The following is a 15,532-nucleotide window of genomic DNA, read 5'->3' as shown; positions in this document are numbered from 1 at the left end:
CCTTCTCCTGCTCCTCGCTCATGTATCTGTATGAGATGTCTCACCTCCCTCCCTCCTCCTCCTCCTCCTCGCTCGTGTAGCTGAACGATATGTCTCCTGACGGGAGCTGTCTGCTCCCTCCCTCCGCCTTCCTGGTCCCACGTGCGAAGCTCCTCGCTGCTGCTGCCCCACCCGCTATGCTGGCGGCAGCATCGAAGGCACCGACTCGATTGCGGAAGGAGCGAGGAGACTCGATATCTTCATCATCCTCATCGTCGCTCAGAAACATGTCTGACATCTTCAGCACCTGCCGATGCCTCGCAGCTGATCCCTTCCCCTGCATCATGTGCTCCTCCGCCGCCTTCCTCCTCACCTCCTCACGTCCAGCCCTTGGCGGCTGGTCGGATAGGAGAGCCTCCACCAGATCCTCTTCCTCCCCTGCTCCCTCTTCCCCTCCCGCGTCCGCGTCCTCCTCCCCCCTCGCGGAGAACTCTTCGTCCCCATCCCCGGCATCCTCTACCACCTCCTCTTCCTCGTCCTGGTTCTCTTGATCCTGTGTCGATGCCTCCACCCGTCGCCGCGGTCGAAGGACCAGCTTCTTCCTCCTCTCGTCAGCAGGGGCATCGCTCCCGTCCCTCGGAGTTCGAGGCCCCATCCTCTCCGTCGGCTCTGCTGCCCTGGCCTGACGGCTCGAAGTCAAGTCGTCCTTGGAAGGCGCTGCAGCTGTGACTCGTTGCTTGAAGAAGTCATGTGCTTCACGCTGCCTCTGTGGTCAGAGTTGAACAGGAGGAGGAGGTGAAGGTCGACAGAGGAGGAGGCGAGAAAGGGAGAGAACACAGGGAACGAGAGGACGACAAGAATGAGATGTGGAGGAAGAGAAAGTGTGAAGGAGGAGGCGAACAGAGGAGGAGAAGGAGGAAGAGATCGACGCAAGTGAACACACCTTCGCATGCGATATGAGAAGTTTGCCGTCGAGGAAGCCAGCAGATCGAGCGCATTCACGGAGGAGCGCCTTGAAACGAGTGAGGGGATGGAAGAAAGAGGAATACAAAGCACCTTGAAATCATCATCCAAAGGCTTCGACAGCTCCTGCCCGCCCCTCCTCCACTCTTGCCCTGTTGCGACCTCACATAAGACTGCAGCGACGGCAAGGCCGAGTGATACCTTTGCTCCTCTTCATCAAGTTCCTCCCTCCAAGGGCTCCATGTCCACCGTCCTGACTCTCCGAAGTCATCGCAAGCAATCAACCTGACAGCTCCCATACCTCCTCAAAGATGTCTCCCATCTTTCCCCCTGTCTCCCACAGCAGACCGGTTCCTCCCCGCAGGACCTCCACCGCCCCCAAGGCAGAGTGAGGACGCAGCTCTGAGGGCTAGAGTCAAGACAAGACATGGCAAGGAAGAGCATACGTCGGAGGGGCTTCAGTGTACCCTCAGCGTGCCCCAACGTAGTCATCCGTCGCACCTGCCAATCGAGTGACTTCAAGGCTGGAGGGTCAAGTCAGGACGAACAGCTTGTGAAGGAGCCTTGCTTGGGTTCTTGGCATAAGTAAGAGGCGCTGAATGAGGGCGAAACTTCTTGATTCTGTGGGGAGATGTAGTCAACTTGGGTTTCAACTCAATCAATCCTCACTTGTCCTGAGCCCCGTAGATGGAGTTGGCAGTGCTGGACTTAGGGAGCCCTTGACTGACTGGGGTGGAACGGCCTTGCTTCCGAAAGTCGGAGATGGCATGATACATGTCAGGGTAGTTGCCCATGGAGCTGAAACTCTGAGTCAACAACCGACAAAACTTGCTCACTTCAACTCACCCGCTAGAGGAACTTTGAAGATGAGGCCGACGGGCTTCCAACGTCTTCAGTCGGCTGTTGGCTTCTGCATGTGACTGCTTGAGCTTCACGAGCAAGCTTCCGCTCTCTTCTCCCCCGTACTTTGCGATCAGCATCCCTTCCGAGTATGCGTCTATCGCCGCTGGCAGGTCACCCCTATGCTCATGCTGAACCCCGATGTTGTGATAGGCCACCGCCAGGAGGGAGAGCTGCATCTTGACGCTCTTTCCCTTCCCTCTCCTCTTGCTGGCCGTCTGCTGGCTCTCACTGTCAGCCAAGTCGATCTGGTGTTGCAGCAACTCCGCTGCTGCTTGCGCTTGCGAAAGCGCCGCGTCGTGTCTGCCAAGGTCTGACAGGACCGCGCACAAGTTGAGCATCGTCCCTGGAGGGTCTGCAGCGCTGTCCCCGCAAGCAATTTCGATCTGCCGGGCTACTTCAAGGTAGCGGAGAGCCGATCGCAGCTTTCCCTTTCTCTTGAGGCAGCAGGCGATGTTGTTGTAGGTTACAGCCTCCACGGGTGAGTGCATCTCTGACTCGGCCTTGGCGTTGCTCGCTAGGATCTCAGCTTTGCGAAGGAGCTTGAGAGCTTCGTCCGGGGAGTCAGAGTGTAGAAGCTTCAGGCCTTCCGCGTTCAGATGCTCGCAAAGCTCCTGACATGCACGGAGCACCATCGGGTCCTGCAGGCCCTTCATTCTGATCAGAGCATCCAGCTCTTGCTCTCGCCTTTGTATCTCTAAGGATGTCATGCTGCGATCGATGCCTGTGATCACAGAGATCGACCGGGTCCTTGTCCACTAGTCTACCTCCACAGATTTTGCACCAAATGCACCACAGCAAGTGTAGAACCGTGTTACCACCTTCGACGCATTCTAGTCATCCATCACTTCTCATCAACCGCTGACTCTCGTGCAGCAAGACTCCTCACTCATCAGCTCCTTCATGATGTCTCTGCTCCTCCTCAGCGTCTCGCCATCGTCCGTTCCCCTCCCTCCCCGCCTCCGGCCCCTCCGGCATTGAACCAAAAAAATGTCAACCGAACAGACCCTCATCCCCCTCATACTCGCTGACTAGCAACCCAATCGGACCCCACCCTTCAAGATTCAATCAAGTATTTGAAAATTGTACCCCTCATTTTATGTTATTTTTCCTATAAAAGATACCCCTATACAAATACCCCCACCCCCTTTTTAAGACCCACCGGGGCCACCTCAAGGCTCCCCAACACGCCAGCTCATCCAGCCCATCATCGCCCTCATTCTCAAGGTAACCACCCCCCGAAACATTAGCACCCAACAGGACCCCCACCATCAAAGAACCCACCCCCTGAATATAGTGTCGTTTTCAAATCTTATACCCTTCCTTTTGTATGACCCTACCCCTATAAATTTAACAGTGACCCCTCACACCCCCTGCCCCCACCTGATGTTCTCATCGCCCTCGTACCCCTCTGTTTGTGTCGGCGCAATGAGTCGACGGCAGCATGGCGGCAGCGGGAGCAGCGCAGGCGGTGGAGCAGCAGCAGCAGCAGCAGACGATGCGATCGAGAAGCAGAATGAGAATGCTCTTGGAACACTTCACTCCAAGCTCCTGACACTGAAGAATGTGATTGTCTTGCAACTTGCTACTGGAGCTCGCTGATTTTTACCGATGCAAGGTTACGATTGCGATCAAGGATGAGGTTAATGATCAGAACAGGTTTGTTCGCACCGTGTCTGAAAGAATCTGAATGAATGAAGGGCTCTGGATCAAATGCAAACTGGAATGGGCTCGACAGATAACCTGTGAGTATTTGATCTCGACTGGTCGACTTGCTTACTTGCTTGGACATAGTTTATCTTCCACTTTGAATCGGATGGGGGTGAAGCTGACATTGTGCGAAATTAGTGCATTGTAACTTAGTCATTTCATCAGGTCATGTTTGACAGCAATGGAAGCAAATCAACGTTTGGTCTAGCATGTTTGATAGTAGTGGTGTTCTTTACGGTGAGTTGGAATCCGAGAGAACGTCAGGAGTGACTTTCTTCACAGATGTATTATGTATCTCGTTGGCTTCTTTATGACAAGTGACAGCAATACATCAGGAACATAACCAGCGTTCCAGTGCTCTCTCGCTCTCACCATGGAATGAGACAGGCCTGATGAGAGATTGAGGTCACTAAGAGACATCATGCTTGGTTCGCTCACCTTGTAGTCTACCCAACGGAAAGGAGTTGAGCCGTCAGTCGCTTCAATGGCTCGGAGCATCCCAGACACCTGACATTGTTCATCTCTTGTTCGTCACAGACTGACCAACACTCACGCTCTCGTCCGCGTTAATCAGCCCTTGTCCGTTGGTCATATCCGTTCTTACATACCTAGGCTTTCATGAGCATGATAGCACTCAGCTAAACTTTGACGATCACCCAGGATGCAGCAAGAAGACCGCGGCCTGAAGCACGTCTCACTTCTACGAAGCAAGTTCATCGCATACGAACCTCGTCACGGAGATCGTTGAAGAGGCTCTTGGCCTGCAGGCGAACACGTTGGGGCTGATACGAACAAGGACTCATCTCATCGAACCACTATGTTGCAGGCGCTCTTGCTTGCTCTGTACGCGTACGCCCCGCCGGAACCATTGTCATCAACACTTCCCACCTGTGGACCTGAGTCGGACAGCTGGGAAAGGAAAGGGGGCTGCACACACCTTGCTGGTGAGGATGGCAAGAATAGGATAATCCTAGAACCAATCTCGGTGAGTGAGAGACAAGAACAGAAACGGACTAGCACCTGGGGTGATTTTGGCTTCTTGAGGAGAGGCACGAATGACTGTGCAACTAGCAGAGGACCGACCGTGTTCACTTCAAACACATCCATCATGGATTGCTGCACAGTGTTGACAGGAATCAGCAAGGGCAGGACCACTCTGATGCACTCACCTTGGTGACAGCAGGCGCTGCAGACCGACCGCTGCGAGGCTTGCCATCGAATGATCTGACAGTGAATCAACTCTTTCAACCAGATCAACATTCGCTGCTTCAGAGCACGATTCTCACCCTGAAGGCCCATAGATCCCAGCATTGTGCACAATGTGCGTGAGCTCTGGATTTCCCTTGAACCGAGCTATGATCGAGTAAGCTCGAGCATCGTTACATCGGCACATTCTCACCCTTGAGAGCTTCAGCAGCGCTGGCTACACTCTTCTCATCCTTGACCTACCATCGCATTCACTGATGGAGCATGCATTCAGGTGCTCCACACTTACGTCCAGCTGCAAAAGCTCAAGTTTCTCTCCATACTTTGCCTTGACAACCAATCATGGACTCATAGCAGCCTACACGTCTCTACCTTGAGCTTTTGCATTTCTTCACCCGGGCTCTCTCCTCGATAAGTTGCAACCACAAGGCATTCCTTTCACTCTTGTCAAGTCCACTATCTCCTTAAGGAAACGAAACCTTTGCCAGCAGTTGCTTGACGAATTCTAATCCGATGCCCCTGAAGCATTCTAGGTTGAATCAAGAATGTTTCGACCAAGGATCAAACCTTGAGCTTCCGACGACGAGGACGCGAGAAAGAGCCCCGAGAGGTGTCCTTGGAGTCTACTAGGTTCGAGCCATCAACGAGTCAACGGGATGAGCATGCAAGTCGACCTGGTCATCTTTCTCCATGGTGCCCGGAAGCTGACAGGGAATATCAGGTTTACTTTAACATCACAGCCAAGAGAGATGTACCGCACTGAGGCAGTTCGGGCTTCCAGCTTTCCTTTGCTCATTACTGGACATGGATAGACTTGAGCTTCTTCCTCCTCCTCTTAATCTGCAAGTATATTAACAAATGCGATGGACTCTCAAAGAAATACCGGCAGTTGTAGTAGCCCCAATATTCGGGACGGCGAGCTTGAAAAGTAAGCTTCAACAAGAATTCGCATGAACGAGATGAAAATATCGATGAAAATTCAGCTTGAAGTGTTGAGTGCATATAACAACAGCAAGCAGCGCATACAGCAGAAGGAGAGTAGGGAAGGGGCGACAGGGGAAAGAGGGTCTCTGACTCAATCTAAACTCACCACAGTTGTCAAGCAACATCTCAGAACCCTTTCCTATCATCGCACTGAAGGGCAGGGAAGCTCCTCCTCCTCCAAGAAACGCTCTCCCACTGCCCACCATCGCCACCATCGCCACAAGGCGCAACCACCCTCGCACAAGCATTGTTGCCTTCTCGAAGCCTGCGATTCCTGGGGGCGAGGTGGGTGGGGGTATGTCTTTGGTGATAAGGTGCCTACTTTTAGGGGGGTACTTGAATGGAGAAAGCAGGGTGGGGTGAGTACCCCTGGCACTTGAGTCACTCACCGTCGGGCCCCGGAGCTTCAGAGGCCGGCGGACAACTGAGTGAATGGCAGTACCACCCCTACCCCCCGTTTCCGTTCTAACCACCCACCCAGCAGCCCTGACCAAGTGAAGGGGCAACACAATGCAAGCGATGAAGATGGCGGAGGCGAATCGATGGCGTCAGCTTGCCGCGCCACTTGTCCTCCTCCTCCTCCTCCTCTCCGTCATCGTTTCCATTGTCTCTCCCCTACCGTCTCTCTCCTCCTCCTCCTCCTCCTCCTCCTCCTCCCTTCCCCATTCCTCATCGTTGTCAGCGGCAGCGAGTCAGAGGCGAATCGAATTGCACACCCAGATCAACATGATGGGCTACATGGGACCCTCGGCGGCTCCTTCAGGCTACACAGGAGCATACGCGATGCCTGTGCCAGCTCCAGAGGGAGCCTACAGCTTCCCGTATCCCCACGTGACAAAGAGCAAGGAACAGGAACCAAAGGAGGGGCCTGACATGAGCAAGTACGTGCTGCGGTCGGAGGAAGACAACAGGTTCGATGTCCTCGAGTCGAGGGTGAAGGTTGATGAGGAGCAAATGAAAACAATGAGGAAGACCATCAAGCTGCTGCAGGAACGTCTTGACTCCAACGGGAAGAGATGATGCAAAGTATTTATTACTGGCACTACAAATTAGACAAACCATGAAGTCTGGTAGATGTCACAAAGGTGCATGCCTTGACGACATGATCTGAGTTGTTTTCTCCCCGTTGCAGCCCTTCACCGTCAACCTCACTCATCCTCAACCTCTCACTGACGGGCTCGTGATGGACAGCAACTGGCTAGTCACATGCCCGTTCAGGAGGCGGCTTTCCGGGTCGATCATCTGCTGCTTCAGGTCCATACACACATGCTCTGGCACGCAGAAGCCGTCGTTAGCGAGGTAGAGGATCACGTAGACGCTCTCCCTGCCCACGACCACTTGCTCCATGATCGGCGACAACTGCGAGTCCAGGATTCCGAGCACTTGGAAGGCCGTCGGGGGGACGCGGGAAGAGGAGCTGAGGTCCTGAAGGAGGAGACCGATGAACTCTGCCATGTTCGTCTCCTTCCTCGCGTCCAGCCTCAGCTTCACATGAAGTTCGACGCCGTTGGGTACAGGAGCCGCGAAGACCGCTTGGTCCACAGGAGCAGCGTACATCAACTGGTTCACAGGAGCAGCGTAGACCGCTTGGTCCATGGGAGCAGCGTACATCAACTGGTTCACAGGAGCAGCGTAGTCCGCTTGGTTCACAGGGTAGCCCCCGTAGCTGGGGATCTGAACGAAATTCGCCATGTAGGAAGCGTTATCTTGCTGGAAAGGAAAGAAGGAGCCAGAAGCTAGAACTGGTGCTGAAACCGGCATTGGAGCTGGAGCTGGAGCTGGAGCTGGAGCTGGAGCTGGAGCAGAGAGGTTGACTCTGGGAGGAGGAACTTCTGTCTTCTTAGTGGCTGCAAGACTCTGCTCGAAGGATCTTATGCTCGTGGTAAATTTCCTGTCCTGCTCCATCAAGCTTTCGAAGGCCTGCATGGCATCAAGGTACGTTTGATTTATGTCCTTGCTAGCTGCCTACAAGATGCAGTTAGGACGGGAAATGTGAGAGGAGGAGAAGGAGCAGAAACAAGGGGACGATGCAAGAAAAGGAGGTCGAGACGAGACGACCAGAGAAGAGGAGATCAGAGAGGAGGAAATCAGAGAGGAGGAGTTTAGGTACGATTGGATAAGAGAGGATACAACCTGGTTCTGCGAGTAAACGATCTTGTCGAGGTCTGCCGATCTGTCCTTGATGAAGTTGGCGGCACTGATCGACTCAGACGAGAAGGTCCGCGTGTTTGCCTGCAGCACCTCCATGTCCTTGCGGAGGTGAGCGAAGCTGTCGGGGACCTGGAACCCTTGAGCGAGAGGAGCGTTGGAGCTTGGGGAGGCTGCAGTCTGGGGAGCGGGCTTGATCGCCTCGGAGCTGGGCTTCAACTCCGACGTCACGGTCTGTGGTGACGTCAGCATCTTGAAAACTCTCAGCGCAAGCTGATTCACCGGGCACACCAGCCTCCCATCGACACGCCCGTGCCTTGCAAAAGGCTGGAGCTCAAGTCAGCTCCCGGCAACGTCAGTTCTTTGCAAACCTGCTTGCAAGCACCGCAGATCCCCTCACCCTGCGCAGCAGCCGACGACTGGACTCCTGCCGGCTTCTGCATGGTGTTGGTAGCCACTGATGGTACTGGAAGTGGCATAGATGCTGCGGGTGACCGGACAGGAGATGCTTGGGGTACTGGAAGTGGAAGAGAGGCTACCGCTGGGGAGAGTGGGGCTGCCGCAGGTGCTGGAACTGGAAGCGGCAAGGAGGAGGGAGGGGGCACAGGGGATGGTTGTGATTCAGGTGCAGCAGATCTCACTGGTCGCCATGTCTGGACGCTGACGCTGTCGTTGACAAGCGGAGAGTCTTCGGTCATGGTCTTGGTCTTGGCAGTGAACGGCACGTGGGCTGCGACGGACTTGAGGGAGGCCATGACGGAGCTGGAGGCGAGAGGACTCGACTTGTCTTTGGAGGCGTTGAGGATTTCATCGGTTATGAGCTGGAAAAGAGTGAGGAGAGGCTAAAGAACATCAGGCCGAGCAGTCAGACCAGAGAGGTGCGCTGACTTCCCTCCTACACGTCGTGTAAGTGCGACAAGCAGTGAGAAACGAGGTCGCACGTACAGGGCTCGGAAGGACGTTGAGGCAGACTTGGAAGACTCCTGGTGTAGGAGAGGTCTTGACATCGATCATCTAGTCGCAAAGATCTCTCAATGAGGTCATTGGGTTCTACCATGCTCACCTCAATCTGATCTCCGCTCAACTGGAAGATGGAGCAAAGCTCGTTCTTGAACTGCTCCCCGTAGCTTGCCAGATCGTTTGCGACGTTCTGACTGTTGTCACCCTTGTCGACAGTAAAGGTCATGCCTCTCAACCCATTTCCCTGCCATACCATCAGAGTCAAACGCACTTCTGACTCAAGTCGAATCACCTTGTCGTACTTCAACTTGAGGAAGAGCTTGCCGGAGATCGCCTTGTTTGGTCCCACCCAGTTTGATTTCCTCACGTCGAAAATCTGCTCGATGTCCCTCCCGGCATACGGCTCAAGCTTTCCGACATTGAGCAGGACCTCTCCGAGAAACGTCTGCTCCTTTGCGGCATCGGCAGGGGCTGCCTTGTCCCACAGCACCACTTGTAGCTGCGAGTCAGCAGCATTGGCCACGTCAAGACAGCACATCTCGTTGAACTTGGGGTCGACAGTGTTGCTGCTGTTGGGCGTGAGGGTCGTCTCGTAGGTGACGTTGAGGCCAGGCATGGGGTTCTTCGAGAGGAGTTGCAGACTTAGCACACAGTCTGGGTTTGAACCGTGAGAGCCGCAAGTGAGTCCCTTTGCCTCATTGATGTGCACGGTAAGACGATCATTCGTCATTGTTCTGCACAGCATCAAAGGTCAATAGATCAACGCAAACAGAAACTGTCGAACTCTCTTCAGACTCTTGTTCAGACAAGTATCTCGTCTCTTGGTCCACTCTCCAGCTCTTGGATTAGCTTCCCATTCACTCGCTCTCATCTTTTGGTTACCAGTCTAGTCCTGCCAATGCCTCTCACTTCCATCAATGATTATTTGCCTGCCTGCCTGGCTGGCTGGCTGGCTGGCCAAGACTTTCCTTGTGCTTAACTCAACCCTTCCTCTCCCATCCCATCCCTCCGTCTCCCTTCGTCTCACCATTCCTCACTTCTGCTCTCCTTCTCTTACTTTTCTTCTTCTTCTTCTCTTCCTCCTCTTTCTCTTCTCTTCCTCCCTCTCTTCTTCTCTACGGCATCTTCTATCGCTCTGACGTCGCCATCGCTTCGCCAGCCCTGCCTGTGCCTTTCAAGCATAACAGAGGGATCCTCCACCACTACCCCCAAGTTCACATCACCCCCTCTGATGAGTTTCGACCCTCCACCCCTACCCCCAAGTTCACATCACCCCCTCTGATGAGTTTCGATTCGCAACCCTCGAATGATAGCAGCTTAATCCTATACTTGAAGGGGTAGGGGTCATCACCCCCACCCACTGGAAATACAGCTGGGAGAGTCGTAAGCCAATTTCAATGGACTCCGAAGGCCTTTGCCCACCCAGAGGCTTTACACCCCCACCCCCCATTTCAGCGTCAACTATCACCCCCCACCCCGTACATGCCAAGGTCTCCATAGAGGGTAGGACACCCTCTGACTACCCCCTTTCATAGGGTACCCGTGTGAGCGAGGGACCCACCCCTACTTCCATACAGCAGTGACACCTCAAGCAATGACAAGAACCGTTACAGATTGATCGTTTCATGTAACGACTCACTAAACGGTCCACTGGCCAGTGACTGCCACGTCGGAACTCAGTGACTTCGGAACGGTGAGCGAGCCCGGGGGCCTCAGTATGGCCCGCCCCCGCCCCATGGCTGATGTGAAGAGCGAGTAGTTACAACGGGCGTCAAGACTATCAAGTTTATAAGACGGTGAGAGATCGGAGTCCGACGGTCTGAGTCCTGAAAACTTCAATCATGCTCACGAGAATAAAATCAGATCATCGGATTCTTCAAGTGCGTCAGTTCTTGTCGCTGTCGGAGGTTTCGGAGTCTAGCATCCTCGCTGCATTGTCTTGCTGAAAGCTCCGGTAGCCTCCAGCGCTTTTCCTTGCGCTTATGTTGCGGTGCTTGTCTCCTAACAAGCTGAGGGAGGTCGGCTGCCCGTAGAAATCGTCGCTGTCATCACTATCAGAGCTCCACGAGCTTTTAGCCCTCGGCTTCTCTTGTTGACGAGGAGGCGGATGAGGGCGATGGGAAGGGCCTGCGTGTTGTCTCTCCACCATCTGCCAAGAGACGTCCTCCAAGTCTATCCTGTCTGTCCCGACGGCGATGATGCCCTCGTTCACGAAGGAGGAATCGCTGTTGATACTAGGCGTCTGCTCCTGCGACATCTGAGGCAGTACCCTCCACTTTCTCTCTTGGCTGCTGGTAGCTACCTGGTTGTCATGCTTTGAAACTCTCGGGGACACAAAAGCTGCAGTGTCAGTGAAGTTGGTCGGTTGAAGAGGCTTAGAGGCGGAGTGACCGGCTTCTAACAAGTTGTAAGCTCTGTGCTGAATCGATCTTTCAACTTTGTCGCTTCCAGGCATGTTGACAAAAGAATGCCCAGTGATATAAGGAAACTCTTCTTCCGAATCATCTTCGTCATCCCTGATAATCCTACCGCGAGTCGCAATGGGAGAAATCAGTTGATCGTCGTCGTACAGCACAAACTTTGACGTCTCTTCTTCTTGCCGCTCTCCCAGCTCGTTAAGTGAGATGATGGTTGCCAGTTCGGGCACTGAAAGTTCATCTTTCACGCCGTCGTCCTCGTCGTCGCCTTCATCCATGTATCCTTCCGGCGAAAGGGCCTCATCCTTGGAGTACCCCCTTGCTGTCGCCAACTTTCCGACAAGATCTTGCATCTCTTCCAAGCGCTTCTGAGCTTCAAGCCACTCGTCGGTGAGAGGAGAGCTATCGGAGTCCTGGGGCAGCTCCTCTAGCGGAGGGCCTTGGGCCGCTAGTGGAGCTGACTGGCGCTCGCTGCCATAGCTCGGCACGCGTTGATGCTGATGCTGAGGTTCGTGAATCTCCACACGGAGTGCCGGCCGGGTCACGGGAGCCTTGCGGAAGGGGCTGTTGGCGTAGGCGACCTGGAAGGCGAGCTCCTCCGCAAGCTCGCGGCAGGTTCGCTGATCGACTCCGGAAGGGTCAGGGACGATGTCAAGCCTGGCAATCACACTTCCTCGCTCGAGGGATCGGAACACAAAGCGAGCTTCTGTCGCCTGAACGCTCCACGAGCACGAGGCAATCAGGTCTTCAGCGAACTGTCCTTCATAAAGCTTGACTCGGTCGAATTCCGCGTCGATGTGAATAGATATTCCAACAGCCTCGTCACTGACCTTCTCGTCATGCGATTGGATCTGATCGGGAAGAGCATCATCGTAAGCCCTCGCAGCCGACAGCGTGTGAACTGAATTGTTCCGCACAAACTCTATCTTTTGATTCATTTCGTTGGCATTCTGACGTGAAAAGAGCTCGAGTTCCCTGATCTTTGCACTGAGATTTAGAATGTTCGATTGAACATTGCTTTGATCTTTGCGATGTTGCTTCTGCTCTTCGATCTGTCGAAACAGCTCCTCCGACATCTTGTTCTGCTGTGCCATCATTTCCTGGAAGTGCTCTTGCATCTTTGCCACAGCATAGCGGGTGCCAGTATCTCCGTTGTGATGTACTTCAGGCTGAGCATTTTCATGAGAATCTTCGCCGAGGACAGACTGCAGTGCTCGCATCTGAAACTGCAACTTTGACATCTCATTTTCCTGTCGCTCCTTGAGAGAAACGAGCTGCCTTTCCATACGAACAAAGTCATTCAGAGACGGGGAATCCAGTAGGCTAGCATGTGGGGTTCGGTTCCCGCTTCTATCGGCTACCGAGATCCCTCCAACAGACGTGGGAGATGAAAGATGTGAGTGGATGCTGTTCTCATTTCCCCTCAACTCGTAACAAGTCTCTTGTTTGGAAGCAGTCAGGTTGTCGCTGAGCGCCGTGTCGATTCTGATTTGCAGTTGTTGGACGACTCTGCTCCTGTAGTCCAGAGCTCTCTTCAGCGCGTTCTCCTTGAGCAGCTGCCAGCGCACCACAAACATCTGCATCATTCTCTCGTCGGGATGCACCAGAGGTTCTCCCTGCTCAGCCTCCCACTGCACTTGGTCGATGCCGCTACCGGCAAGGCCACGGGCGCTGAGGACTCCGGTGACATCGTCCCCTGGCTGCCACTTGCGGACGACATGAAGCTTCATGTTTGTGCCTGGCTTGCCGGAGGTGAAGCGAAGGAGCTCCTCTGCGCTGCAGCCCCTCACGTCCTGCCCGTCGATGGCGCAGATGAGGTCACCGACCTTGAGGCTCGACCAGTAGGCCGACCCTCCCTCGTACAAGTCACTCACCCACATCCCCCGTTCGTTGTGAAATATTCGGATGCCCATCCCTACGACCTTCTCCTCGCTCGCTCTCGTCGAGTCGCTCACCTTCTGCCGGATCAAGTGCTGGCATTCCGCGTTCTCCCCTCCGTCCTTCCTGATCTCTAAGGCCACCAGCGTGTCATCCAACCCCTCCAGCAGGTCCCGAGCATGCTCCAGGCTCGAGATCATCTTGCCATCCACCGCATCAATCTGATCTCCCACTCCAATCTGACCTGAGAACGCTGCTGGGCTTTCCTGGAGTCAAGTCAGAGGAGGGCAGGGGTTCACATGCGGTACTGACGGGGAGAACTTGAGTCACTGTCAGGCAGCCGCTCTCAAACTGTGACCAACATCAGATGCAAGCGACAGCACGTGGCTGAGAGGCAGAACCTTGCAGGTGATGCCCAACGATCTTATCATAGCTTGTCGACTTGAAGACATCTGGATTCACAATCAATCATGAAACGCTTGTTGCCTGACAGTCTCCTTGAAGCCTAGTTCTGCTGTGTGCAACAAGAGCTCTGCTTCTAAATCAGCCCAACTCTGATCTCTGAACTATATGTGTTTGCTTTGCCTTCCTTCTCTCTATCGAAATCTATGAGTTTGGAACTTCTGCAGAGGCTGCTAGCAAACTTGAGAGAATTCATTGTGCTGTAGTTGAACTCAACGCACTTCAGGGGAAGTAGAACAGGCCAATAACGGATCACGCAAGGATTCAGGTTGTTGAATGCAATGCTATTGGTGAAATCAGTGGATTGTTTCTGAGATTCTCATCAGACTGCTAAGATGTTGTCAAAACCGAGGAAAAGAGAATAAACTGAAAAGATGCCAATCACGCAATCAAATCATTCCATGCTCCTCTGCAGATAGCATGCGATGTAACTTTAACTTCTCCTCCTCTTCGTCCTCCATCAATCGTTCCTGTTCTCTCCTCCTCCCTTTCTCTCCTCCTCCTCCTCCTCCTTCCTCCTCCTCCTCCTCCTCCTTCCTCCCTCTTCTTCCTCGCCAAGGCCCTACTCCCCCTACCAACAAGAATGGGGAGAGCAGGGGGTGGGTCTACCAGGGTGAAGGTGGGGGTAGTGAGACATTCTGAGGCAGGCTAGGTACTGCCTCCTCCAACCTGCTGGAGGCAGGGCATGCAGGACAGCAAAGTAGCAAGGGGAAGGAGCCGAAGCCTCTTGCGAGCTAGAGGGAGCCTGTAGTTTCGTTCCAGCAGAGACGTGATGAAGGATGTATTCGTTCCAGCAGAAACGTGATGAAGGATGTATTCGTTCCAGCAGAGACGTGATGAAGGATGTATTCGTTCCAGCAGAGACGTGATGAAGGATGTATTCGTTCCAGCAGAGACGTGATGAAGGATGTATTCGTTCCAGCAGAGACGTGATGAAGGATGTATTCGTTCCAGCAGAGACTCGATGAAGGAGCTCATTGCGACAGATGGTTGTTAGGTCATCTTATCATCGTCTTTTACAAGGCATGCATTGAAGGTGGTGGGGCATTGCCAGTGAGGTGCTTGTATCGCATCTCATTCATCCATCAACTACAGCTCGTCTAAGAGCGTTGCATCGTAGACTTCTCCTGTTGTCTGATTCCTACCATCGATTGTCAGCAGTCCGTGACGGCACCAACTGCAGCCACTTACACACGGAACCGTCGCTCTCGTACCGCTGAGAACATCCTCTCGCAAAACCCCTCAGCTGCTCGACGCTGGGGATTCGACATCAGACTGACGGCCAGGCTTCCCACACAGACCTGAGTGTGATGAATCAAGGGGGTGAGGATCTTGGCGATGGGGTGTAGAGGCCATGAGAAACTGAAGCCAGTCACGCACACAACAACAAGACTGAAGCAGCCACCTGCAAACTTCAAATGCTACTGCATCCTGTGAACCAAGAGAAGTAGTAGAAAGATGCGAGCGAGGAGGGTGAACGAGCGAAAGGGGTAAGAGAAGATGCGCGATAGGTCAGGCTGACCAAAAATTGACATCAGCACATACCGACTGTTTGTCCCAATGCACAGCCAGCATCTCTTCTCCTAAGGAGAAATCATCAGATTGATCAAGACAACACCCACTCCATTCCCACCCGCTAAGACATGATTCTTGGTCATCGCAAAAGTAACCGAGGCTCTGGCATAGTTCCTGTCTTCTACATATTCCTCCGATATGATCTTGACCAACATCATCGCTACGCTTAGAGCATCATCAACTCACCTTGTTGGTCATCGAAGTCCACAGCCCCAACAACTGTAACGAGCACGACAAGCATCAGTGATACCAGGAAGCTGCAGCGTCTCTCAGTTGAGCTTACTCGGCTGGCAAGTACGACGTAGTTGTCAACCCTTGTTCTTGTGCACCAGTCAAGGTTGAGAAATTCC

The 15,532-nt window shown here is 53.7% G+C and overlaps 6 protein-coding genes across 6 annotated transcripts; 2 read left to right on the top strand and 4 right to left on the bottom strand.

Moving 5' to 3' along the window:
• Positions 1 to 1,784: 1,784 nt before the first annotated feature.
• GUITHDRAFT_82455 (hypothetical protein) lies at positions 1,785 to 2,477 on the bottom strand (the record flags this gene model as incomplete). The annotated part of the gene is made up of 1 exon (XM_005819201.1): positions 1,785 to 2,477. One exon carries the CDS (start codon positions 2,475 to 2,477, stop codon positions 1,785 to 1,787), a length of 693 nt encoding a protein of 230 aa, XP_005819258.1.
• Positions 2,478 to 3,270: 793 nt separating this feature from the next.
• On the top strand, positions 3,271 to 3,873 carry BET1A (Bet1 protein A; the record flags this gene model as incomplete). The annotated part of the gene is made up of 6 exons (XM_005819200.1): positions 3,271 to 3,408; positions 3,461 to 3,501; positions 3,543 to 3,587; positions 3,637 to 3,664; positions 3,718 to 3,789; positions 3,835 to 3,873. 6 exons carry the CDS (start codon positions 3,271 to 3,273, stop codon positions 3,871 to 3,873), a joined length of 363 nt encoding a protein of 120 aa, XP_005819257.1.
• Positions 3,874 to 3,920: 47 nt separating this feature from the next.
• GUITHDRAFT_166747 (hypothetical protein) lies at positions 3,921 to 5,549 on the bottom strand (the record flags this gene model as incomplete). The annotated part of the gene is made up of 17 exons (XM_005819199.1): positions 5,514 to 5,549; positions 5,433 to 5,462; positions 5,326 to 5,381; positions 5,238 to 5,277; positions 5,131 to 5,193; positions 5,048 to 5,086; positions 4,952 to 4,997; positions 4,839 to 4,905; positions 4,722 to 4,776; positions 4,573 to 4,668; positions 4,490 to 4,522; positions 4,366 to 4,440; positions 4,281 to 4,313; positions 4,209 to 4,234; positions 4,106 to 4,160; positions 3,991 to 4,059; positions 3,921 to 3,941 (listed from the first exon to the last, which is right to left on the bottom strand). Exons 2-17 carry the CDS (start codon positions 5,448 to 5,450, stop codon positions 3,921 to 3,923), a joined length of 792 nt encoding a protein of 263 aa, XP_005819256.1. The 5' UTR covers positions 5,451 to 5,462; positions 5,514 to 5,549.
• Positions 5,550 to 6,468: 919 nt separating this feature from the next.
• On the top strand, positions 6,469 to 6,762 carry GUITHDRAFT_121567 (hypothetical protein; the record flags this gene model as incomplete). Its single annotated transcript, XM_005819198.1, has 1 exon — positions 6,469 to 6,762. The coding sequence occupies one exon, from the start codon at positions 6,469 to 6,471 to the stop codon at positions 6,760 to 6,762; it is 294 nt and encodes a 97-aa protein (XP_005819255.1).
• A 138-nt stretch (positions 6,763 to 6,900) lies between these two features.
• On the bottom strand, positions 6,901 to 9,595 carry GUITHDRAFT_121566 (hypothetical protein; the record flags this gene model as incomplete). Its single annotated transcript, XM_005819197.1, has 9 exons — positions 6,901 to 7,707; positions 7,876 to 8,124; positions 8,173 to 8,217; positions 8,262 to 8,291; positions 8,532 to 8,711; positions 8,762 to 8,785; positions 8,836 to 8,904; positions 8,954 to 9,094; positions 9,143 to 9,595. 9 exons carry the CDS (start codon positions 9,593 to 9,595, stop codon positions 6,901 to 6,903), a joined length of 1,998 nt encoding a protein of 665 aa, XP_005819254.1.
• A 1,027-nt stretch (positions 9,596 to 10,622) lies between these two features.
• Positions 10,623 to 11,347, bottom strand: GUITHDRAFT_156384 (hypothetical protein). Its single transcript, XM_005819196.1, has one exon. It carries the CDS (start codon positions 11,303 to 11,305, stop codon positions 10,736 to 10,738), a length of 570 nt encoding a protein of 189 aa, XP_005819253.1. The 5' UTR covers positions 11,306 to 11,347; the 3' UTR covers positions 10,623 to 10,735.
• Positions 11,348 to 15,532: the final 4,185 nt, after the last annotated feature.

The sequence above is a fragment of the Guillardia theta genome, assembly GCF_000315625.1.
Source record: "Guillardia theta CCMP2712 unplaced genomic scaffold GUITHscaffold_239, whole genome shotgun sequence".
In the NCBI taxonomy this organism is placed as follows: Eukaryota; class Cryptophyceae; order Pyrenomonadales; family Geminigeraceae; genus Guillardia; species Guillardia theta.
This window is presented reverse-complemented; position numbering and strand designations above follow the sequence as displayed.

Excerpts from the sequence above, each read along its gene's own strand:
- GUITHDRAFT_156384 (XM_005819196.1), bottom strand. The coding sequence starts at position 11,305 with ATGCCTGGAAGCGACAAAGTTGAAAGATCGATTCAGCACAGAGCTTAC.